Raw genomic sequence first — 26014 nt, forward strand, 5'->3', positions numbered from 1 at the left:
ACTTGCTAAGAGAGCAGGCTTAAGTGTTCCCACTGTTTAAAAAAACGGTAACCATGTCAGGTGAGGTATTTGTTAATTAGCTTGACCGTGTTAATCATTTCACAAGGGACGTGTGTTTCAAAACAAAACTTAGTACATTTAAGTATATACAGTTTTTATTTTTTAAATGTGATCTCCAAAGTTTAGGTGACTGGTTTCTCTGGGGCCAGATAATCAGTTTCCTGTCCAGAGCATCAGCTAAGGGGCACTTTGCAAACAGGATGCTAAACCTCTGTTCATTACTACAGACCTTAGATTTTCTTGGTCGTGGGGAATTTTGAGGAACCATCTTTTTTTTGTTTTAAGATAAATGATGGCGCGCTCTCTCATTTTCAGCAAGCCTTTTCCCTTGCTCAGCCGCTGTGTCCCGCAAACACCTGAGTGCTATTCCCTGTTTGCGTCTGTTTTGATAAATGATGTCGACGCCCTCCAGCGCGTTCTGAGTGGAATCATGTCAGGAAGAGACACAATCCTCGGCCTGTGTATCCTCTCCTTAGGTAATTTTCAGTGACTCCTCTTTTAGTCCCTGTTTATGGAATGCCACAGTTTCTAATACTCATGTTGAACAGTGAAAATGAGCTTCTTGGCATAAATATAAAACTTCATATTTATTTTCTTTCTAGATATTTTCAGTGTTTCGGGATCAAGTGGGAGAGGGAGCAGTAGAAATGGGAGAAGATCAGCTGATTCTGTGCCAAGAAGCCTTGCTGGGTGGGGTACTGGGTGTGGTGCCTTAACACGCTGATCATGTTCCTGGGTCTGGCCCTCTGCTCTGCACAAGGGATGAACGTGCAAGTCGGATGGCCAGTTTATGAATTGTCCGTGAGAGGCACAACCATCAGGGAGACCAGGACCATGATTTTTCACTAGTTTGCGCTCTGCAGAAGGATGCTGATGATCAAGAGAAAGAGGAGGGTGTGTCCGTGATATGTCCAGCTCCTCTGAGGAGCACAGCTGCATTGCGTTGTAGGCAGGTCAAGGTCTTGAGCCAAGACCGGCCTCCTCTTGGCATTTCTGGGAGCAGCTACCCACCCTTGGCCCTTTGATGTCCCATTTTCTATGTTTGAATTTGCTGAGTCCTGTTAAAAGTCAGCTTTTACAGGTTAATATACTCTGCCAGTAATTTTAGACAATCGTAGTAGCCTTTCCTGTGGCAGCCCCTCAGCCATTAACATGTTTCTGCAACTTTACAAATTTAGTTTTATATAATTTCATTACCAAATGTAACTAACTCCCAAAAGCCTGAGGATGTTTAACTAGTCACAGTTATGTAACTTCATATAACTTACATAGGCTGCTTTGACTCCCAGATGCTGGCCAGGTGACCATCTGTAGGATCTTCAAAAAGTTCACCAAAAATGTATATCATGAAAACACTATGCATGGTTTTTTACAATCTTTTTTGTACCAAAATAAGCTTATCTTTAATTCAGTTTTCCCACAAACTTTCTGAAGTACCTTCATGCATGGATGAAACAATCCTGATACCATAAATGATAACCTAATGTACCCACAGCTACTGTGTACTTATTAGATTCATAATGGTATTAATAGCTATCGTGACTGAGCACATATCACGTTCCAGGTATTGTGCTTTTTCTTAACTCATTGAAATTTCATCAGAATCCTGTCCCCACTAGTAGGAGAAGAAACTGAGGCATAGAGATGGTAATGGACTTGACCAAGCTTCCATGTCTAGTGGAATAGGTGGCAGGGCAGAGCCTCAAACCGTCCTGTTTGATTCTAAAATCTATATTATTAGCCACTGCACTAAAATATTTATATGTAACCTTGATTTCTTGTTTAAAAACAAAACAATGTTTATAAATTGACTGAAATATTGAGAAAAGACTCAGAGGCCCAAATATTGGAAAATGAAATGAAGAACAGATAATTTACAATTAGAACTTAATATTTTTCATTTTAAAGGCATTAACCTTTCAGATTTAGTAAGAGTATTTGAGAACCTCTGAAGTTAGAACTTCATGTAAGCCCAGTGTGAAGTCAAAAGACGAAAGTATGGTGAAATTTTCAAATGTTTCACTTGGACTTTTAAGAGGGAAATTTTTTTTTAATATTTGGGAATAATACTTCAAATTTTTTAATTAAAAAGGAATGCTGACACTTCCAAAAGCTGGCTTACCATAGCTGACTGAACCTGTGTGTGCTTCAGAGTGGCCAGAGTGTATCTGGCTACTTGTGCCTGGCGTTTGGTAGATGGCCCAAGATATTTAAGACTGGATAAAACCGTCAGCCCTCTGGAGGGTCTGGTCATCGTCGTCTTGCCGTCTTCTTCCTGTCCTCTGGTGTGGGATTTATATGTTTTCCTTATTTTTTCAGCCTTATCTTTGGCCATGATGTTCACCTTTCGATTCATCACCACCCTTCTGGTTCATATCTTCATTTCCTTGGTTATTTTGGGAATGTTGTGTAAGTATTTCTTTTTGATTAACCCCTTTTTGATTGACTGAAAAGCCTTTCCATGAAGTATAGAACTTTGAATGTGGCCTTGAGCCATCTGGGGCCTTGGGGACTAGCATATCACATCTGAGAAAACTCGGGCTCTGACACAACAGCCAAGAGCAAAGCCAAGGCCTGGGCTGTTGTTCCTTCTGCCACTGTGTGCAGCCCTGAGATGAGCCTGCGAGTGGTCCTGGGATGGGATCCACAACAGTAAAAGAGAATTCCAGTGCCTGTTGGAAGCATTTTAGAGGATTTCTTCAGAGCTTGCACCTCCCCCATGGGCATGTGGTGCCCACAGTTGCAATGGAAAGAAAAGCCACAGGCCTGAGTGAGTTGGAGCCCTGCAGCTGGGTCTCGTATTTCCCTCCAGTTATTCAACTGTGGGTCTCACCAAGAGTTGTTGGGAAAGGAGGTCAGAGGGACAGGGACATGCAAGAGGCTCCAGGCCCGGTGTTTACCAACATTTTACTGTTATGGCCACAGTGGCTTAGTGCCTGGATCAGGCAGCTCTGCCCCGGGCAGCAGGGAGTCCTGGAGCCCCGTGTTGGAGGACGGGCAGGGCATCCTGTGAGGGATGTTTCTCCATCTGCGTAGGTAAAGACAGCTGTGACCTTCCCACAGTGACGAGGCCATGGCGTAGCAAGGGTATTGGCCCTGAATGCAGGGTGTTTATGGGCAGTGTCCTCAGGACGAGCCTCTGAGGCTGGGGACAGCCACCTGGCTGTGTAGGTAGAAGCCAGTATCCAGGTTCCCGCCACAAAGCTTATCTGAAAATCTTAGACTCTAGACTTCCCCATTGTTCCTCTCACCATGCTGTCCAGGTGGCTCCCCTCCTGCCCACAGAGACCCAAATGCTGGGCCGGGCACCCGCGGTCTGGGGTCACCTCCCAAAGACAGACAGCCGTCCCCAAAGTGGCAGGCCCCCGGCCGGGCTGCCCTGGCTCTGCCCAGCCCCTCCACAGAGGGCAGCCGACAACTCCTGTACAGCTCGGGACCCCTGGGCCCTGTTTGGACGGGGCTCCCAGGGCGGTCCCCGCCAGCCGGTGGCTCAGGGCCTGTGCTGAGCTCCTGGGCTGTTTGCTTTGCAGTCGTCTGCGGCGTCCTGTGGTGGCTTTATTACGACTACACGAACGGCCTCAGCATAGAGCTGGCCACCGAGAGGGAAAACATGAAGTGTGTGCTGGGGTTTGCCATTGTGTCCACGGTCCTCACGGTAAGGACGCCGCGCCAGCGCGGGCCCAGCAGCCGGCGCGCACGCCAACAGCCAAACCACCGCCTCTTCACCAGAATCGATTAGAATTTGGTTTTCGTTGCCCTCAGCATGTGCGCCCGCTCCGCAGGCCTTCTTTGCCTTCGAGATACCTACTCAGGAGTAAATCAAAACCTTCCCAATCAGAAGCGAATTCTCCCAGAATGCTCCCCAGGTCGTTTCTGCCATCGCGGAGGCTGCCTGGGGTCCGGGCTGGTGACTGCTGTCCCCCCAGCGCGGCAGGGTGGACCCCGAGCTGGAAGGGCGGGCTTGGGAGCTTCTGGTTTCCTGCTTGGGAGGCAGGTGCCCCTTCCCACCAATGGCCGCCCATGCCCTGGAGGGTGAGCCGCTTCCACCAACCTGGAGCACGAGGGGCCCATTGTTTCCACACCTGCTGCTCGTGGGGTTATTGTGATTTTCAGAGAACCTGCTATGAACCTACTTGTTGAAACAGGCGGACTGGGAACATGGAGGCGGCAGGAACTGGTTATTGGGGGAAAGTGGCTGGCAACGAAACCCAGCCAGCTCCCTCGCCAGGTCAGGGATGGGTTTCAGGTAACTGCTGGCCACCCCGGCTGGGGACCACTCTACAGAGGAGTGGCCCCTGGAGCGGGGGGTGAGGGGTGAGGGGTTGTCTCGAAGCAAAGGCAGCTGAAGCCCCCCCCCCTTTGGGGTGCAGACCCTCTCACGCTCCCCTTCCTCCCCACCGCAGGGGTTTGTGCACTTCACCAAGGTCGTGTTAGGGAGCAAGTAAAGCACCCCCCCCCCCCAGTCTGGGGCCAGACTTGCAGCTGAGGCTGGGAAAGAGAGCGCAGGCCTGGGGCTTTGGGAAGTGACGCTGGAGAGGGACCCTGGTTCCTTGCTGGACCCTCTCTGGGGCTCCCTTTTACCTTCACGCCTTGGAGCATCGTGGGCCACCAGATCCAGGCTTCACCACCCACTGGGTGAGCAGGGAGAGATGCCTTGGGCTCCTCACCTGTCAAATGACAATACTGATTCAGGGTTGTCTACAGGGGTGTGGCCTTCCCCAAAGGGTGTATCCACAGCTGAAGCTCAAAGTTCACCCAGAGTAGGGGGGAGGGGGTGAGGGAGGTCCTAATGCTACCCGAAGGGCAGTGATCCGGGCTCTGCTGGAGAACTGAGCCCAGAGGAAGCTGTGCTGGCTGTGCAGCTAGGGCGGGCCATGCCCAAGGAAGGCCCTGCCTGCCCTGTTTTGGATCCTGGCTAGCCAGCCCAGCCTCTGCCCCCACAGAGCTCTGCACAGGGCAGGCATATGGCCCGCCAGAAGAGAAAGCCAGGTGCTGTCACCCCAGTCCAGCACTGATCTCCAAGGGGAAGGAAGAGATCAGCGACCCTTCTCCCCTTCCTCACTCCCCTTTCCCAGAGCAAAGGAAGAAGGGGGAGAGGGAGAGGGCGGGTCACCTCCCTTGCAGCTCACCTCACTTGTGTCCTGCTCCCTGCCTCCCGTGTCCTCACCTAGCCTGGATCCCAGAGAGACCCCTGTCCACTGCCATTTCTACTTGGGCAGTGTTTATGTCTCCTGACTTCTCAGCAGCTGCCTCGCAAGCCAACTTGAGAACATTGTTCTGGAAGGTGAGGGCCACCTGTGAACACTACCTAAGTAGATTCAACACAGCCTCTAGCAACCATGGGTGAATTGGGGTGAGTCCCATTAAATACTCACCTCAGGGCATCAGCTCAGAGAACCGGTAGAAATTCAGCTGCCTAGAGCCCAGAGCCCAGAGGAATCAGAGTGTTGACCTCTGGGCAGTGAGTCAGCCCTGCTGCCGGCCCAGCCCAGCCCCAGGAGGTCACACTGATCGCTATCAAGGGTGGGGGAAGCAATGGAGTAGAGATTAACGGTCCCTTCTACTGGACATCCTTGCGTAGTTCTTATGAGTGTCAGGAGGGCATCAGTGTCAGTTGTGTCATCCATATAGACTATCTGTGCATGTGTTGATAGATGTACAGCATATATATATCACAAGTGGTAAAACACATTTGTTAGCATTCCATTGGGCACTGGAAGCCTGGTTTATTTGCTTAAAGGTATCCCTTTGCTTTGATAGACTTGTAAATAACAAACCAGGTTCCCCTTCCTGGTTGGTTGTGTTGGCAGTGAAAACAGAGACAGACGTTCTGCTCAACCATCTAGACCCCTGCTGAGTGTCTTGCTAGGAGGAGGAGGGGGCGCTCCTGGCCACAGGAGCAGGGCCACAGGGCCAGGAGGGGCTGCTCCCAGCACAAACTTCTGCGCTTTATCACACTGTTCTTGACTGTCCTTCCTCTGCTCAGCTGAGAGTAGAGTAGGCTGGAGAGTGGCCTGCGCAGGCCTCGGGTGCAGTGCTGGGAGGGGTCCATCAGGAAGGCCCTGAACTGCCATCTTCATGGGTTTCGCCTTTATCCAGAGGTGCCGGGGAACCCCTGATGGACTTTGAGCAGGGAGCTGACATCTTGGCTCTACCTTTTACCAAGGGAGATTGAGGAATGGAGGCAGGGTGAGGATTGAGTTGGGGGGACTCAGGGTACAAAGTTGTTGGGGTTGTTGTGGTCTGGATGCGAGGAGCTGCGGCACCCATGGGAGGATGAACCACTGGGTTCTGGGGGTTTGCGGGCTCTTGAAGACTGTGTGGGGCTGTAGGTGTGAGTGTACACAAGCCAAGAAGCTGGGCTCTGAGGAGAAGGAAAGAGATGGCAGTGGCTGGAGGGGGCTGTGGGGTGAAGGATGGCCTGTTCGGCCAACAGGAGAGATTTGTCCATAGCTATATAGCAGGGAGGGCAGCTGTGGGGCACCAGCACTGTCTTTTCCCTCTTTCAGTATCTTGGGTTGGGGCAGAGGGAATAAAACACAGCTCCCTGACCCTAAAGGACCCCATTCTCATGTTTCTCTTGCTCTCTAACAAAACCTCAAGGACTTTTAGGGAAGGACTGCATCTTGCTCACTGTTTTTACTGTAACTTGGAGCCCAGGGCCCAGCAACACAGTAGACGCTCAAGTAGAGGTTTGAGAATTTCCCTGTTCAGTGATAACAAAAGGAGTGAGTATCTTAGCAGAGCTGTGTACAGGGATGTAAAGCAGTAGGGTTTGTTTTTGTCTCTACCTGGTGCTCCGTTATTTTGAAACAATTTAACTAACCCTTTCTCACCAGGTAATCCTGCTCGCCCTGATTTTTGTGTTCAGGAAGAGAATCAAGTTGACGGTGGAGCTTTTCCAAGTCACAAATAAAGCCATCCGCAGCTTTCCATTCCTGCTATGCCAGCCGCTGTGGACATTTGCCATCCTCCTTTTCTTCTGGGTCCTCTGGGTGGCCGTGCTACTGAGCCTGGGAACTGCAGGTAAGAGCCTGGGTGGGTTCATTACCCTGGAGTTGTTTACAGAAGCCGGCACTGTTATGGAGCCGTGGGCCTGTTTCTGGGGGCACCACGGCTCCACTCCACCAGAGGTGTCTGATGACAGCAGTGATGGTGCTATGGCTTGGTCGGGGGACAGCGGGAAGCGCCTTTCCCTCTTTTGTGTGGGCTTAAAATAAAGAAGTTGGGCTTGTGTTTCATGAGAGAATAAATTCAGTAAGCACTGAAAGCTTTACGGACGACCATAATCCTCATATGAACAAAGGCCAAGAGAAAGAATATTATCAAACATCTCCAGGCTTAAATTTTCTCCAAGGTAATTTACCAGCCCCTCTCAAGTCAGTAGTTGATAAAGAGGAAGCCAAAAAATCTCAGGCTTAAAGTTTGTTGTGCCCAGCAGAGTCAGCTCAAGCTGAAATCAAGCGCAAAGTGGAAGTTCACATTGCTTTGGTCCTGAAAAGCAAGAAAAATACCATATCCTGCATCATCTTGTTATATCCAAACTGTGGTTCCCCACCGAAGGAATGCCTTGGAGTCACCTGTGGTGCCTTGTTACGATAGGCATCCCTGGGTCCTAGCCTCTTCTGAGATTCGGATTCATGTGGTTTGGGGTGAACCAGTTATATAGAGATAGAAATACAGGCAGATGTCTATGTCCAGGAACAAGGCAACTACATGTTACAGCAGTGCTTTTCAAGGTGCTGTCTGGAACCGGGTATGGAGCTCGATGCCGAAACATCCGTCACCCCATTGCTTCCTTCACTGAGAAAGTCCTGCTGTGGGGAACAAAGATGCAGCTGAACAAAGCGATAGGCTTAGCGGTGCAGTTGCTCTGCCTTCTGGCATGAGCTCCTTGTCTTAGTGCAGACTGGTGAAAAACAGTGTGGGGACACGTGGACTGGGAATAGCAAATAGCGTGAAGACAGGCAGCTGGAATGTGCGCTTCCCTTTGACGGCACTGTCCTGGATCTCAGCTCCTCTCCATGACTTGTCCAGGCCCAGATTCACACTCTGATGTGAGTGCAAAAGAGCAGGTTGCACTCTGACTTTGGCCAGGCAGACACAGCAGGTGTCAAATCTGCATGGTTAATAATGGGGCTCCTTGATGTTTAATCAAGTTTGTCTTGTCCCTTATTCACAACTGCTGTGAAGGTGATTCTTAGCCTGGTTCCCCCTCCTCTCCCCTGGAATAACTGAGGCCCCAGCGTCAAGATGGCCAGCAGGCTGCCATTGGAAGCCCTCCTTCCAAACGGCAGAGATGCCCTAGAGGCAGTCTCTTTTGCAGGGGAGTCTGGAAGCTTCCGGAAGACTTGCAGCGAACTTCTGCTTATTATCAAGGAAGGAAGCTTGACCAAACAGATACATCCTGTAATTAGTCCGAATGACGTTTTTCTGAGAGTGAAAGAAAACTCAAAAGAGCAGGGACTTAAACAAGGGAGGAGCTAATTTCCTGCTCAAGTAGATGAAGTCCACGAGGAGGAGAGCCATGCCCACATAGCCAAGGAGGCATGTACCTTCTTTCTTGTTCCATAACCTCCACCCCTTGCTTCAACCTTATAGTTAAAACAGGCACTTCTGCTCCAACCACCATCTCTCTCTTTTTTTTTTTTTTTTAAAGATTTTGTTTATTTGAGAGAGTTAGAGACAGAGAGAGGGAGAGACAAAGAGAGAGGTTTTTCATCTGCTGGTTCACTCTCCAAATGGTTGCAATGGCCAGAGCTGGTGTAATTGGAAGCCAGGAGCTTCTTCCTGGTCTCCCAAGCAATTGGGCCCTCTTCCACTGCTTTCCCGGCCCATAGCAGAGAGCTGGATCGGAAGAGGGGCAGCCAGGACACGCACCAGTTCCCATACTGGATGCCAGCACTGCAGGCAAAGGCTTAGCCCCCCCCCCCCCCCCCACTGTGTCTCTGTTAGGAAGGTGGCAGGAAGAAAGACAAGCGTGCCCTTCCCAGAGGTCACAGGCACACTCCCAGCTAACCCCACTGGCCACATCCTATCTGCACGGGAAGCCAGGAAACGTGATTCATCTGGGGCAGCCCTGCACAATTAAGAATGGCCCACGAGAGAAGAGGGGGACAGAGGTCTCCCCCAGAGCCGCACTGGACAGTTCCTGTGGCTTGCTCGCTTGCCTTGTGCTCAGTCCCAGTCAGAAAGGACAGTGGCCTTGGTGCATGAAGGGAGCAAGCACTTGATGAGGTCTTCCCAGATTCCAGCTGTGTACTAAGTGCTTATCGTGGTCTCCCCTTTTAGCAACACAGCCCCCTTGTGGTTTGTGTGAGGTTGCACTCGAGTTACCGGCAAGTCGTTTTGGTGCGGGTCACACAGCTACAGCCAAGAGTGCGGTGGCTCCCTGGCTCCACAGCTCTAGAATCGAGCCAAGCTCTTCTCACTGCCATACACCTGCCCTGTGTCTGGGAGGCAGAGCTAGGAAGTAGAAACCAGGTCTCCTCGGGTTTATCTGTTCAAGATGAAGCACTGTTGAGGGCTACAGCAACCACCTTCTCCGTGCAGGCATTGGCTGTGGCGTGGTGCCCGGGGCCTGCAGCTGCAGGGCAGCACGGCAGGCCCACAGGCTGACAGCCAGAGCCAGCTGGCCGTGAGGTACGGCAGGAGGTGTCCAGGGCCAGGACCCTGGGCGGTGGCTGTGAGGTACCAGAGCCATAGCCCCTAGAGAATTCCCCAGGGTTGGGTGATGTCTTGGGAAACAGGAGAGAGGGCCAGTGAAGGACCTGCTCTTTACAGCATGGGTGGCCCAACTCGCTGGCCGCTAGTAGCTGCTGAGTCTGGATAAAGTAGGCTGTGCCTGTGGCCAGAGCCCATTAGGTTTTGGAGCAGGGCGTGTTTGTCCTTCCTTTAATTCACAGGTATTTGGTGAGCACTGTGGGGATGAGGTGCTAGGCGAGGCTCTAGACAAAGGTGGGGAACAAGACCCAGCTGTCTCTGCTCACTTCAATTTGAGTGGGACAAACTGACCACTGCACTTGATCGCAATCAGGCCTGATGAACATGATGATAGGAAAAATATGGGAAGCCACTGGAGCAGAAGAACCAGGCCCTGGCCTACCGTCACCATCACGGCGGCTGTTCAGAGGATAAGCTCTCTAGTGGTCTGTTGTGCATTGCTATAGCAGCACCCTAGGCCGGGTAGTTTATAATGAAGACAGGTTTATTTAGCTCACAGCTTTGGGGGCAGAAAGTCCACAGCAGTCCTTGCTGGCTCCGGCAAGGACCTCGTGGCAGCTGGCGTCAGGGTGGGAGTGCACGTGCGAGGTGTCACCTGGGGAGACAGGAAGCCAGAGAGAGTGGGGAGGGGTCAGCTGATCTAAAACAGCCCACCTTCCAGAACTAACAGGGTCCCATGAGAACTATGTGCATCCCCCTAGAATGCAGCATCCCAATCCCCAGTCACCTCCAACTGGACTCCACTTCCTAAGGGGTCCACTGCCCCCCAACCTCGCCACACTGGGGACCAAGCTTCCGACACACCGGCCCTTATACGACAAGCCCCTTGGCAACAATAGCATGCTGGGAAGCAGCAAAAGGGGATTCAGCAGAAAGAGAGCTGGAGGTGAGGTCAGAGAGGGTGAACCTGGTGCCCATAGGTTCCCCTTGCTGGGGCCCAAGTTGAGCCCACGGCCTACAGAGCAGTGAGGCCGCCCAGCTGCCAAGATTGAGAGCAGGAGGGACAGGGAACCCAGGAGCCTGTACTTGGGGCCAGAAGGAAACATGCTGTTATGCAGCTGCCTTGTGGGATCTTGTGCAGAGCGGGCCATTCTCCATCAGCGGAAGGAGCAAGATGGCAAGGGTGAGAGGCAGAGGAGGCCACAAAGGGAACCAGGGCCCACCACCGGATGTCAACATCTACGTGGAACAGAGCCACCCCCTCCCTACCCCTCCCCGCTGGCCTTGGGCATCAGAGAAACTGGATCAGCCTGGCCTCTCAGGCCGCCTGACTCTCCTTCCACTCACCTGTCGGTTGACCCAGGTGCACAGAACGCCCTTTGTTTCCCAAAGCCTGTCCACCTGGTGCCAGAGCAGCCCACGGGCAGGTCAGCAGCCGCATCCCGCTTTGATCTTCAGGAGCTGCCCCAGCTGTACTTGCGAGAGGCCGTGAGCTGCTGTCTCATCTCCTGAATGCACCATGCACAGAGCCCGATTGTCTCTCTTCACGTCCCCTAGGCAGCTACAGTGAGGACAAGCTCTCTCTTCAGTCTAGGGCTTTTGTGGGAGGCTTTCCAAAGTAGGTGAGTGGTTGTGAGTTTCTTATGTGTCAGATGGTTGAATGAGTTCATGCTCATATTTTGTGTAAACAAAAAAAATACAGCAAAAGCTAGGAGTGGACATAGGTTGCTCGTGCTTGGCCAGGTGAGTATTTCTCTTGTGTCTGTCAACTCACTGATGCATTCTGGTTTGTTTGGGGCTTGTTTCAACACAGCAGAGCAAGGGCCCCAGTTGTGATCTTGTCTAGTCCACTGGGAGGCGTCTGCCACCAACAGTGTGACAGTGACTCTGAAAGTCCAATGGGGAAAATGAGAACTGCAGTTACCCTGGGTATCCAGCAGGTGCCGCTGTGGGTTGGAAAGAGCCTGACAATCTGCTCACCCCAAGTTGTCCTTAAGGTGCTCTGGAAGCCCTGCAGATGGTGCAGTGGAAGACACCCATGTAACAGAGAAGGAGAAATTTCCCCTTAGCTCCATGCTGCAGTTAGAAGAGGTGGTTGCAAGGATGTGTGGAGCAGGCACGGTGACCATGGGATAGGCAAAGGCCTGGGCTTGTTGAGCAGAGTAGGGTCAGAGGGCTTCCCACCAAAAGACCTGGAGTCCAGGCTGGCTCTGGCCACATGGATGTTAATCCTCCTTCTGCTACTTTTGCAGGGAAATGATGTGAGGACTCTCACACAGATGAACTAGTGCTGACTAAGGATGCTTGGTACCGGCTGCAGCTTGTGCTTGAGTCTCGGCTCTCTGCATGACATAGTTGAGAAGAGGATTTAAAAGGGCATTGTTGGGCTGGCACCGCGGCTCACTAGGCTAATCCTCCGCCTGCGGCACTGGCACACCGGGTTCTAGTCCCGGTTGGGGCGCCAGATTCTGTCCCGGTTGCCCCTCTTCCAGGCCAGCTCTCTGCTGTGGCCTGGGAAGGCAGTGGAGGATGGCCCAAGTGCTTGGGCCCTGCACCTGCATGGGAGACCTGGAGGAAGCACCTGGCTCCTGGCTTTGGATCAGCACAGCACACCGGCCACAGAACGCTGGCTGTGGCAGCCATTTGGGGGGTGAACCAATGGAAAAGGAAGACTTTTCTCTCTGTCTCTCTCTCTCTCACTGTCTAATTCTGCCTGTCAAAAAAAAAAAAAAAAGCATTGTCCATTTTTGTGGTTTTTTAAGTTATAGAAATAAAAGATAATTGAATTTATTTCACAAAACCTGCCAGTGGCCCAGCCCTGTCCCAGGAGGAGAGTGACAGGAGACTGTACAGGAGAGATTTGGAGCAGCTCCAGCTTTTTAGGAGGTTTAGGGTCCATGTGGCAGGTGCCAAGGTAGGCAGTGTCCACACATGTCTCTGTGCTGTTGCTCCTGCTGTGGTCTCCATCCAGAACCACCTTCCCAGCGCTCACCCAGGTCTCTGCCCCAAACTGCCTCAGAAGTTGTTCATTCTTCAAGACTTGTCTCAAGAAAATAACTAATAATAATTATTATAAATGTAATATCTATAATAAATATTTGAGAGGCAGAGAGAAACAGGACTCCCATCCACTGGCCTACTCTACAGGTGCCAGCTGCTCGATCCAGGTCTACCATGTGGTTAGCAGGGACCCAACGACATGAGCCATCACTGCTGCCTCCCCAGGTACACATCAGCAGGAACTTGGAATCCGGAGTGGGAGTCAGGCATCAAACCCAGGCATTCCACTATGGGACATGGGCATCCTAACCAGCAGTTCAATTGCTAGGTCAAATGCCTGCCCCTTGAATATGGTATTTGTTACAAAACGTTCTATACATTTCTGAGGCATACTTAGGTTTTTAAAAAGACTTTATTTATTTGAGAGGCATAAAGAAAGGTCTTCCATCTACTTGTTCACTCCCTAAATGGCCACAATGGCTGGAGCTGCTCTGATCTGAAGCCAGGAGCCAGGAGCTTCTTCCAGGTCTTCCACACGGGTGCAGGGACCCAAGCACTTGGGCCATCTTCTACTGCTCTCCCAGGCCATAGCAGAGAGCTAGATCAAGAGAGGAGCAGTGGGACACGAACCAGCACCCATATGGGATGCCGGCACCACAGACGGAGGTTTAGCCTGCTACACCACAGTGCTGGCCTTTGTACTTACGTATTTTTCCTTGTAATTTTTTTATGTACTTCATTCTGCCATGCCCGCTTTGTGTTGAGCCCTGTAATTGCACTGTAGGCTGCCAGGCGCCCTGGGTACATGAGATACAGCAGTGAGTACAACCAAGGCCCTGTGCTGCAGGCTGCTTACATTCTAGTGAGTGATGACAGAGGGGACGAGTAAATACATGTCCCTGATGACAAGTGCTGTGAAGAACAATAACGCAAGCAGTGTCCTCATCCCACAAGAGTAAGAGGCCCTGCAGGCGGGCGCCACGTCTTTTCCTTCCTGAGCCTGCTAGCTCAGTGTGTCACACCTGACGGGAGCAGTGCGTGCAGGCTCGGTGAGGGAGTTGACATCCACATCGTGAGGTGTGCAAGCTGTGAGTTCTCCGTCAGCAAGACTTTCCTCTTTGTCCCTAATCCTCATTCTGCCAGAGCAGGAGCTGAAGCCAGTGGGAGACACACACAATGTGGTCACAGCCTTGGGGGACGGGAGGCACAGGATCCTTGGACCCGTTTGCTGGAAGAGGCCCAAGGGAGTACACAGAATGTGCTAGAAAGCAGAGCCCTTTCAAGTTGGGCCTGCTTCCTTTGGGAAATTATCCCAACCAGCTGGCTGGCCTTTGATGGTCAGTGTTACATCTCCATAGCCTTTGCCGTGCTCTAAGGCTGGCCGACAATACGCAGAGCTCCAGCTGGTGTGTGGTGAATCCCCTCCAGGTGACCTGGGTGCTGTCTAGGGAGAGCTCTCCTAGGTTGTCTCCAAATCCCTGATAGGATATATTTCTTGAGGAAGATGCACCCAAGCACCCATTCGTTCAGGTAGTATTTATTGGACATTTACTGTGTGCCAGACCCCATTAGATGCAAGACACAAAGCTTTCTGTCCACGTAGGAAGATTGGCAGACATGGACATTAAATAGGATAGGGAATTTTATGGTTCTTTGAAAGTTGATAAGTGAAGAAAAAGAAGAGGACTGGGAAAGGCATGGGGGATGGGAGTATAGTTTTTAGTTGGGTGATGTGGCTGGTGCTGTGGTGTGGAGGGTTAAACTGCTGCCTGTGACGCCAGCATCCCATATGGGCACCAATTCTAGTCTCGGCTGCTCCACTTCCAATCCAGCTCTCTGCTAATGCACCTGGGAAGGCAGTGGAAAATGGCCAAAATGCTTGGGCCCCTGCATCCATGTGGGAGACCCAGAAGAAGCTCCTAGCTCCTGGCTTTAGCCTGGACCCGCCCTGGCGATGTGGCCATTTGGAGAGTGAACTAGCAAATGGAAAATCTTTTTGTCTCCCTGACTCTCTGTGTGACTCTGCCTTTCAAATAAATAATTTTTAAAAAAAAGTTGGGTTCTGGGGGCCACAATGATAAGGTGGTAGCTGAGCAAAGGTTGGAGGGGCCCTGAGGCTGGCGGTGGCAAGGGGAAATGTCCCAGGTGTAGGGACCAGCAAGGAAGCCCAGTGAGTCGACTGGAGTGGTTGTGGGAGGGCACAGGGTCAAGTTCCTGAGGCCTCGTTGGCCTGTATAGGAACTCTGGCATCCCATCGCTTGCGGGAAGTCTTGCCAGGATTTAAGTAGGATAGAAACATGACCTGACGGTGTGGTAGGGATGGTCTGGGAGGAGGAGGTGGCGCTGGAAGGGGCCTGACTGGCTGTGAAGCTGGGGCCTTGGGCTTTCCTGACATTTTAGGTGAGGGACGTGCAAGAAAGAGGAGGAAGTGACGACTCTGAGGTCAGTTATCCTGAGCACCTGGGAGATGAGATGACAGCAGACCGAGGTGGGGCAAGAGTTTTGGGAGCAGATCAGAACTTAATCTTTGATTGTGTTCATTGAGATATCTTGTAGACAGCTGGATAGAGATGTCCAGTGGGCAGTGAACTATGTCAGTCTGAAGTTGGGGGCAGGGATCCCAACTGCAGATTTATATTTGGGAATTTTAGAGCAGGTACACAGTATTCAAATCCATGAGATTAGAAAGAGTGCAGATAGTGAAGGGGAGAGCTCAGAGGACTCGGCTTTGAGGCACCCGAGTGCTAAATTGCCCTGGAGGTGAGGAGGAACTAGCAAAGGAGACTGAAAGGGAGTGGCCCGAGTAGGAGGAGAAAGAGCGAGGTGTCCTGGAATTCAGGGAAAGTGTCTGGAGGCATGCAGGCGGTCCAGTGTGGCGGGTGCTGCCAGGTCAGCACGATCCAGGGCTGGCCGCTGAACTCAGAAGAATGCAGATGCACCAGCATCGTTTGGAAGGAGAGGGAGGGATTCATGGTGGGAGCAGGTGAAGAGGAAGTGGGAGGGGAGCATTGGGAAGAGCAGATGCGGAGAGATGGGGGGAAGCTGGAGTCCAGGTGTCTTCAGGATGGGAGTCAGTCAGCAGGACTTGGGAGAGGGGAACATTTCAATGCACAGGGGGAGCACTGCCCTCGAGATGTCTTCAAGCAGGTGACAAAGGGTAGACTGGAGGGGAACAGTGGCCTTGGCATCAGGAAGATAATACTTACGCTGGGAGTAAATCAGCAGATGGGAAGGAAGCACAAGATCTTTTTAAAAATACAATAAAAGGCCCTGTAATTTGCCCGAGGTTGGCCAGTCATTAGGGGACAGTGCAGAGATGTGCATCTCAGTTATGTGACCCTCTAGGCCAGGCCTGCAGCCACTGCCCAGGGTCATTCTACCCACCTTAAATTTTCCATGGGGGAACTGTGGCCCAGATTGCTTGTCAAGCATGTCAGAACTGAGCCTGGAAGCAAGTTAAAAGACCCTTTGACCACCATTCCTGAAAGCCATCATACCTTGGGCTCTATCCATAGTCCGGTTCTCATTAACACCCCTTAACCGCCCTGAGTGGTAGCTGCAGCACCGTCCATGATAGCAAATCAACTGGTGGATCTTGCCTGCACTGACACAGCCGTCCAGGAGAGGGCAGTCGTGCACCCAAGCGGGTCTGCCCCACCCACGCACTGCTCTGCAACCCGCAGGCTCCAGGTTGTATCCTATTTCTGTTTCCAGGCTTCCCCCCTCAAGTCGGAGTGTCTGATTCTTTGTGACTGATTGGGTAAAGCAGTGGCTTTCAAATGGCGACTTTGCCCTGGGGGTGGTATCTGGCAGTACAGGAGACATGTAGGGGCCCTCATAAGTGGGGAGGGGAGGGAAGCTTCTGGCATCCAGAGGATAGAGGGGTGGCCGGTCAACACCGGCCCTGCACGGGACAGGCCCACTGCCATTAAAGAAGCCTCTGGGCTAAAATGTCAGTGGGTGCGCTGGGTTGAGAGATGCTGCCCTCAACAGAATTCTCATAACTGACCTGAACAGATAGAAAACTTTTTAAAATTTCATTTTATTCATTTGAAAGAAACACACAGAGGTCCCTCGTCCACTGTCTCATTTCCTCAAGAGCCCACAACAGCCATAGTGGGGCCAGGCCAAAGCCAGGAGCCTGGAACTCAATCTGGGTCTCCCATGTGGTGGTTGGGGCCTGATTTACTTGGGCCATCACCTACTGCCTCCTAGCCTACTCATTAATAGGACTGCAATTGGGAGGGGAGCCAGGACCCAAACTCAGGCACTCCAGTATGGGACGTGGGCATCCCAAAAGGCATCATAACTGCTGTTCCGAACACTGCCCCAGAGATGGCTTTGACAAAGACATTTGAAAGAAACTCTGATCAATCAAAAATAACAAGTTTTGTTCTTTGGGGAGAAGGGGTGGCAAAGATTTTAAGGCCTAGTTAGATCTTTTTTTTTCTTTTAAAGATTTATTTATTTGAAAGTAAGAGTTACACAGAAAGAGGAGAGGCAGAGAGAGAGGTCTTCCATCTGCTGGTTCACCCCCCAATTGGCCACAATGGCTGGAGCTGTGCCGATCCGAAGCCAGGAGCCAGGAGCGTCTTCCGGGTCTCCCACATGGGTGCAGGGGCCCAAGGACTTGGGCCATCTTCTACTGCTTTCCCAGGCTGTAGCAGAGAGCTGGATGGGAAGTGGCGCAGCTGGGACTCAAATCGGCACCCATATGGGATGCCAGCGCTTCAGGCCAGGGCTTTAACCCTCTGTGCCACAGCGCCGGCCCTGCCTATGTGGATCATGACTTAGCACTTCAGCTGCTCTGGGACGGGTGTGACTCCATGTTGTGGGCAGCACAGGGCATCAGCATGAGAGATGGTCCCTTCTTAATATCCAGGGCTGTTGTCCTTACCTTCGGACTTTCTGAAGAAAATAGTCCTTCTGCCCTGTGGAAATGTTCTCCACCCTCAAAACCCGTGTGACGCCGTGAACCTGTTCTTGCAAAGCCACAATGGGCTCTGGAGGGGGAGCAGTGTGTTCCTCAGCCCAGAGCACTTCTGCATTCCAGCACCGGCTTTGCAAAGCCCGCTGACCTGCGCCACCTCTAACTTGCATTCTGGTTGCCGGGGGCCACCTGGCTGCTTTGGGAATGCAGCAGGTCCATTCTGGGAAACCACAGCATTCACCCCTGCCTTACCGGAAGCAGAGATGGCCTGCAAGCCCACGTGAGCCCCGTGTCCAACAAATTGCTAGCTTCTCTATAAGTCAAGGTGTTCCACTGTTCCCTACAATGTGACTCTTGTTCAGCGGGGCAGGGTGCCTAAGGAATGAAGACCGGCCTCTGTCGGTGGGATCAGCTGCTCATAGCATAAGTAGCCTCCCCCACCCCTTTCCTTTGTGCACAGACCCTATTGTGCACATCTAGAGGCTCATGAATTATGAACCCAAAGACAATTTATAGCTACAACAGGAAACAGGAACCCACTCCTAACTGTTATTCAGGCTGTAGGTGTCACTAACTCCAAAGTGCCCATCGTCTTCCTTGCAGTAGTTTATTTAAAATGCACATGTGGGCATGTTGGGGCCTGGAGGGGAAGGCATTTGATGCGGTGGGCAAGACAGTATTTGGGACTCTCACATCCTATATTGGAGTATGTGGGTTCAGGTCCTACCTCCACTTCCAATTCCAGCTTCCTGCTAATGTGCACCCTGGGAGGCAGCAGGTGATCCTTTGGGTCACTGCCACTCACATGGGAGACCCCAGGTTGAATTCCAATCCCCTGACTTCAGCCTGCCCAGCCCTGACTGGTGCAGGCATTTAGAGAGTGACCCAGCAGATGGGAGATCCTTCTCCGTCTCTCTGCTTAAAGTGAAAATAAATAAAACCTTTAAAAACAATCACATTCATAGTGGGAGGACATCCAGAAATCAAATGCAGCTTGATTAACCAGTATCTGCAGAGCTGCTGCTTAAAATGAGGGAAAACAAAGAAGGATAAGGCCATGCAGATGGCTCAACACTGTTCGAGCTACTTTTCTTGCCACAGTTGAACGTAGAACTGTGCTCCAGAAGTTTATTCGTCATCATTATCACTTGCGGGGTGATGTGTTTATGCACCAGGCCCTTTTATCAAGCACTTTTCCAGTAATCTCATTCCAGTCTCAAACTACTACCAGGAAGTTGGCCCTCTAAATAATGATACTCCAGCTCCAAAAAGCCAAGTACCTGTCCCAGGAAGGGGTTAAGTGAGATTTGAAACTAGAAAGGTGGATGTTTTAAACATACTGGAAGAGTTTGCTTTTGAAATGAAAACTGAATCCCTTTGAGAAAATGAGCTTCCTTGTCTTTTTCATGAAGTCTAAACTTTTGGCAAAGTGGGTTCCCTAACACAGCCCTAATGGCTGTGTGTGGTTTCATCAACACAGTAAGTTCGGCATTACGAAATGATGCGGGGGTGGGGGTGAACACGGGGTTAGAGTCAGCTGCACCCTTCTGCGGTCAGGAGCAGTGCAACTACGAGAGTTCCCTGATGCTTCCAAACCTCAGTCTTCACATCTACAAAGTGGGGTGAGGACTGGATCATCTGTCAGAGGTCTTGCAAATTGATTACCAGTCAGTCAGTCACTGGATCGATTGCTGTAGATACGTTTTAAATGTGTGTTCTCGGTTTTGGGTTTTTGCTTTGGAGATCATAAAGTATGCTGGGTGCTTCAGCCTTTTCACATGTGGTTTCATGTAATGGTAAAGGCCAAGCGTGGAGAAACGTGGCCTGTTGAAGCATCTTCCATGCTTGGGAAAGCACTGATGGAAGCCTGCTTGTGTTTGAAACTGCAGGAACTGCCCAGGTGGCCGCAGGCGGCCGAGTGGACTATGAGCCTCTTTCGGGCATTCGCTATATGTGGTGGTACCACTTAGTCGGCCTCCTCTGGACTAGTGAATTCATTCTTGCGTGCCAGCAGATGACGGTAGCGGGAGCAGTGGTCACTTCTTACTTCAACAGGTAGGTCAGCCTTTCTACTGTTGGGTTGTCTTGTGTGGTAGCTCTAGGTGGGTGTGTTGACTTAATCCTTTAAACGAGTAAAAGACTAAGCTAAAAATTGGGCTGGGTACTCATCTGGTGGTGAGAAGAAATGCTACCCCTCCAGTCTGTCCCATTTCCGAGCTCTCTTGCTTTCAGAAAATTGAGAAAGAAGGTGGAGGAGGAAGTAATCACGTTGATTAGAATTAAAAGATACCTGAAAGAAAAGGCCGAATTTTTCGAGAAATATCCATTCTCTTCAGACTTCAGAGTTAAATATAGAATATACTTCAACAAGTTCTGTGACCCTTGTTTTGTCCAGTGTAAAATCAGGAGAACATTTGTTTGGAAAATAATTTTAAATCCTAAAGAAAATTCTGTGTTATAATAAAATATAATTTGTGTCCCTATAGCTAAGTAGTAGAGAATTAATTACTTCTGCGTTTATACTCTATTCCCTCGTGAAGGTGAGCACACGTGTGTATACACACACACACACACACACACACGAACCCTTGGCCTCTTTTGTGTGGGACTCTTCACAGGCATTGTGGAGACGGCAGAGGGGCAGGACCAGGACAATGACAGGGTTGGCCTTGGAACAGGAAGTTGACTCCCCCTAGAGCTGATTGGCCTGTCGGTCCCAATGAGTAGATAAACATGAATTTTCTGCCCGGGGTGGTTCATGCTGTGGAGCAGCTACCTCTTGCCCATAAAGAACATGGCAGGGTCTTCATATCGTGCTGTTGTGTGGAAGCCAAGTCATTAGAGACCCTGGAGGATCCTGAAAGCAACTCGCCCTTGGCATTGAGACCTCTGGGCAGCTGGAGGTGGGAGGAGGGCGTTGCTTGTTCCTGAGCAGGGGAGGAAAGATTACACTCATCGAATTGGCCGGCAGGCAGCATCTGACAGCACAGTGTGGTTATTTTCTCAGAATCCCAAAACCGAAGCATTTTCAATGAGGACTTTTGATTTGGAGTTCCAGTGAATCCTACGCATTTTTCTCCTAATCCCTTCTGCTGTCGGTAACCCACTCTCCACCCCACCCCCCCACCCCCAAAGAAAAATTCACAAACGGGGCGGGGGGGGGGGGGGCGCACGAAGGCAGGAGGGAGGGTGTCTGACTCCGGGCTGCTGCTCTGCCGAAGGCTGGGAGACCCGTCTGTGAGTTGGCTGTGTGCAGAGGCGCAAGTAAGGGGCAGGGTGAACTGAGACACTGAATGCCAAGAAGGCCCACAAGTTCAAGTATAAAATGTACTTCCAAAGATGAACTGAGCGTTCGCCCCTCCTCCGTGGCTACAGAAGATGGAACTCTGCCCTCTCGAAGGGGGTCTGGACGCAAGGTGCGTGACACGGCTGGGGCAGGGCCAGGCAGTGTGCCGAGAGCAGGGGCAGTGAGGGAAAATTTAAATGCTGAATCCCGAGGACCCCACCACCAGCAGGCCATATTGCACAGCTCAGTCCCACACTGCGGGCAGCCAAGGTGATAACCTGTAGCAGGAGACTAGAGGATTCCCCTCTAGAGAAACCATCTGATCCAAGCGAAGACCTGGAGGTAGTGCGCTGCAGAGACCTCCCCGACCCCGACCAGTGAAATGGACTCACTGACTCCTAACCAAGCAGCGAGGCTCAGCAAGCAACGAGCCACTCCCCTCACACACAGCTTCTGAGCCACTCGTTAATTTGAACTGGAAGCCATTGATTGGTAACCATGGAAGGAAGAGCGCTGGTGAAAGGAAGAAATCAAAATGAGTAAATCAAACAGAAGAAATTGGGAGAAGAGACGCATGCAGACTACAGAACAAACCCACATACACACTCTCTACAATACTGGAGAGAATAAAGAAAAATTACATGTAAGAAATATTACATCTAAACTAAGACTCTCCTCATGAAAAATGAATCATGTGAGAACAAAAAAGACCTCAATAATTAAAATAAGACTATGGGACTGAAATTTACTCTTGAATGAACTTTAAAATATAAATTTGAACTTTTCTGGAAGATAGGACAAAAAGATATTTTTAAAAATAGAAGAGAGGGGCTGATGCTGTGGTGTAGTGGGTAAAGCCGCCACCTGCAGTACCAGCATCCCATATGGGTGCCGGTTCAAGTCCCCGGCTGCTCCAGTACCCATCCAGATCTATGCTATGGCCTGGGAAAGCAGTAGAAGATGGCCCAAGTCCTTGGGCTTCTGCACCTGCATGGGAAACCTGGAGAAAGCTCCTGGCTCCTGGCTTCAGATTGGGTCAACTCCAGCCATTGTAGCCATCTGGGAAGGAAACCAACGGATAGAAGACCTCTTTCCTCCCTCCCTCCCTCTCCCTCCCTCCCTCCTTCCTCTCCCTCTCCCTCCTTCCCTCCCTCCTTCCTCTCCCTCTCCCTCCTCCCTCTCCCTCTCCCTCTGCCTCTGCCTCTCTGTGACTCTGCCTTTCAAATAAAATAAATAAATCTTTAGTAAATAAATAAATAATAATAGAAGAGAAAGGATAAAAAGTTAGAGGATAAATTTAGGAAATCCAACATCTGACCAGCATAAGTTCCAGAAATAGCAGGAAAGTTTTGCTGTTGTTGTTCTTAAAGAAAGGAAATTATCAAAGAATGTTCCCCAAGGCTGTAGGACAGGAATAAAGAGAAGATTCCAGAAGCTTCTTGGGGGAGAGGGAGACAAAAACAAGATTCCATGTAAAGGATCAAGAACCAGAATGGGATCTGACCTTGAACAGCAGTCCATCTGAAGCAAGAATACAGTAGAGGGGCTGGCGCTATGGTGTAGCAGGTTAACACCCTGGCCTGAAGTGCTGGCATCCCATATGGGCGCTGGTTCTAGTTCCAGCTGCTCCTCTTCCAATCCAGCTCTCTGCTATGGCCTGGGAAAGCAGTAGAAGATGGCCCAGGTCCTTGGGCCCCTGCACCCGTCTGGGAGACCTGTAAGAAGCTCCTGGCTCCTGGCTTCAGATTGGCATAGCTCTGGCTGTTAATGTCCATCTGGGGAGTGAACCAACAGATAGAAGACCCCCACCACCACCTCTCCTCTCTCTGTGTATCTCTGACTTTCAAATAAATGAAATCTTTTTTTAAAAAGAAGAAGAAGACAGTAGAGCAAGGTTGGCACAGTTCTGCTGAAAGACTGTCTCCAACCTGGAATTCTATAACTGTTTGTAATATCAGTCAAGGAGAAATGAGAATAAAGTCATGCTCACACACACAAAGTCCCAAAAGACTTCACGCTCTGCATCCTCTCTAAGAAGAATGTTGTCCCACTGAAACTCATGAGCAAGCCAGGGAGGAACAGCTGGGTTTCAGAAAGTGGGTTCCAACCAGGGAAGATGAGAAGGGAATCCCCAGGGAGGTGGCCATGCAGCAGGTGGAGAAGTGCGGTGGCCATGCAGCAGGAGGCCGTGTGCTCCAGGAGCAAGGTCCCCATGAAAAGACACTGCAACAGAGAGGAGACCAGCTGGGCTTGCACATGTTGAGAAGAGATCTCAACTTCAGAGAAGCATTTAATGATGCCCATGGAAAACCAGTGAATAATAAGTGTGAAACAGGCCAGCGCTGTGGTGTAGTAGGCTAAGCCTCCTCCTATGGCGCTGGCATCCCATGTGGGCACCGGTTCGTGACCTGGCTGTTCCTCTTCCAATCCAGCTCTCTACTATGTCCTGGAAAAGCAGTAGGAGATGGTCCAAGTGCTTGGGCCCCTGTGCTAGTGTTGAAGACCCGGAAGAAAGTCCTGGCTCCTTGCTTTGGATTGGCCCAGTTCTGGCCATTGAGATCATTTAGGCAGTGAACCAGCAGATGGAAGACCTCTCTCTCTGTCACTTCCTCTCTCTGTAACTCTTACTCTCAAATAAATATTTTTTAAAAGTATGACAATTATTAGTGCCAGGAAAAAAGTTGTACAGGAAAGGAAAAAGCTACTTGGATCAGTTGTGGATGTTATTCACTACATGCATTACTTACTGAGAATGTAAACACTAAGCGTGAACTATAATCTTCACTATCATTACATTGGGAAGGAGGGGGATGGGCCAAGGAGTGTGGAGGAGGTAGAGGGTTAAGGTTGTGTAAGAAGAGGAAACCAGAATCTTCCATAGTGAGGAGTCAGTAGACACTATCTTAAACTTAAAAATCAAGACATAGCAGTAAGAACATGTAATTTTGAAGTGTGCAGTAAGTTCCAGAAGAAACAGTTTAAGTAGGCCCTACAGGGAGAGAGAATTAGGGATGGAGAAAAAAAACTGCTGTTTTTTCCTATTGTCTTTTTTTTTTAAAGATATATTAATTTATTTGAAAGAGTTACAGAGAGCAGAGGCTGGGGCGATGCTGTGGCACAGTAGGTTAATCCTCTGCCTGCAGTGCCAGCATCCCATACATATACTGGTTCTAGTCCTGGCTGCTCCTCTTCCCATCCAGCTCTCTGCTATGGCCTGGGAAAGCAGTGGAAGATGGCCCAAGTGCTTGGGCCCCTGCACCCGCGTGGGAGACCTGAAAGAAGCTCCTGGCTCCTGGCTTCGGATTGGTGCAGCTCTGGCCTTTGCGGCCATTTGGGGAGTGAACCAGAAAGGAAGACCTTTCTCTCTGTCTCTCACTGTCTGTAATTCTAATGAAATAAGTAAATAAAAAATATTTTAAAAAAACAAAAAGAGCAGAGGCAGAGAGACGGGCAGGCAGAGAGAGAGGTCTTCCATCTGCTGGTTCACTCTCCAGATGGTAGCACTGGCCAGAGCTATGCTGATCTGAAGCCAGGAGCTTTTTCTGGGTCTCCCATGCGGGTGAAGGGCCCAAGAACTTGGACCATCTTCCACTGTTTTCCCAGGCCATAGCAGGGAGCAGGATCAGAAGTGGAGCAGCAGGGAGTCGCACCCATATGGGATGTCAGTACTGCAGGTGGTAGCTTTACCTGCTATGCCACAGTGCCAGCCTCAATTAAGTCTATTTTTAAAAAGAAAAAAAAATTCTTTTTCTTTGAAAGGTAGAGTTGGAGGGAGGGAGAGAGCAGGCTTCCCTTCGCTGGTTCACTCCCCAGATGGCCACAATAGCCAGTACTAGGCCAGGCTGAAGCTAAGAGCCAGGAACTTCATCTGGTCTCCCACGTGGGTTAAGCCTGGCTTTTTGAGGTACTTTGCCTATTACTTTGATTTTTAAAATAAACCAATTAATTTAAAATAAAACACATGATTTATTTTTAGCACTACTATTTCTTTTTTTTATCGAATTCTGCTTTCTTTTTGGCTTCCTGTCTAAATTTGAAACCTCAAGGTTTTTTCTTATCTCAAAGTTCACAATTCTTTAATACCACGTCCTGGCCAGCACACAGGGTGAGGATTAAGTACAGCCAGAACGCATTCATCTTTGTCATTCTCGTAAGCTCTAAGAGGGCTGAAGAGCTTGTTTACAGGCCATCAAGTGCCAGGATATGGGCAGCCTGCAAAATTCACCTTTTAGAACCGTTTGCTTGAAGAGCAGTCAACTGAGAAACATCAAGGTGCTGCTAGGCGTGTGATGGGAAGGAACTAGAAGCATTTAAGTCGGAGAAGGGACACTTGAGGCATGACTTCATCATCATTTTCAAATATACAAAAGATGGATTCCAGCTGTTCTGGATCTGCTAAGGAAGAAGGGAGGAAGCAGATTCATAGCAAAGCCTCAGTAAGGGATTTGGATGGAGACGAATGCGTTTCTCAGCCTTAACAAAAGTTTCCCAGATAGCGAAAGAACCCTGTTCTTTATAATAAAGACAATTTTCATTTTCTGCAGGATTGGAAAAGATGAGCCTGGCGGCTTCCTCAGAGCTTTGCTGACCCCATCTTGCAGTGATTTTTGCTGAAAGCAATATCAGGAATGGACCACGGAGTGCTCCTTAACTCACTCCCAGTTGTACATTGGAGGCCACCAGCCCATGCAGCACACGCTTTGTCCAGAATCCTCGCAAAAAAAAAAAAAAGAATTCTTTATAATGTGGGGAGAGTTGTTTAGTGAGCACTAGGCTGGATCTAACTGGAGCTAAAACTTGTTCCTCAACCCTGAAATGGTTTGCTCCACGTTATGCTGTGTCATCCCAGGAGGCTGGAAGTTGCAAAATAGAACCTATGTACCATGACCCAAAGGTATTAGAAAACCTGTATAGGTGGACCATTAACCCCTTGCCCAATGACTTAGGCTGGTGTGGCTGGTGTTCCAAGGATCTGCATGGTGCCAGGCATGCAGGTGCCATAGCATTCAGGTGGCCACGAGTCTCAGAAAACAAGGAAGCTGGGCTGCACGCGCACATCCTGGAGAGAGCATAGC

At 50.3% G+C, this 26014-nt stretch overlaps 1 protein-coding gene across 4 annotated transcripts in view; it reads left to right on the plus strand.

The window, feature by feature from the left end:
• Positions 1 to 26014, plus strand: part of SLC44A3 (solute carrier family 44 member 3) — a 78645-nt gene that overhangs the window by 18439 nt on the left and 34192 nt on the right. For all 4 annotated transcript variants that reach the window (XM_062191779.1, XM_062191783.1, XM_062191780.1 and 1 more), the window contains exons 6-10: positions 376 to 536; positions 2380 to 2469; positions 3591 to 3715; positions 6900 to 7086; positions 19543 to 19708. In XM_062191779.1, the coding sequence (XP_062047763.1) occupies positions 376 to 536; positions 2380 to 2469; positions 3591 to 3715; positions 6900 to 7086; positions 19543 to 19708 (729 nt within the window). The remainder of the gene's footprint in view (positions 1 to 375; positions 537 to 2379; positions 2470 to 3590; positions 3716 to 6899; positions 7087 to 19542; positions 19709 to 26014) is intronic.

This window comes from Lepus europaeus, chromosome 5 (assembly GCF_033115175.1).
Source record: "Lepus europaeus isolate LE1 chromosome 5, mLepTim1.pri, whole genome shotgun sequence".
In the NCBI taxonomy this organism is placed as follows: domain Eukaryota; kingdom Metazoa; phylum Chordata; class Mammalia; order Lagomorpha; family Leporidae; genus Lepus; species Lepus europaeus.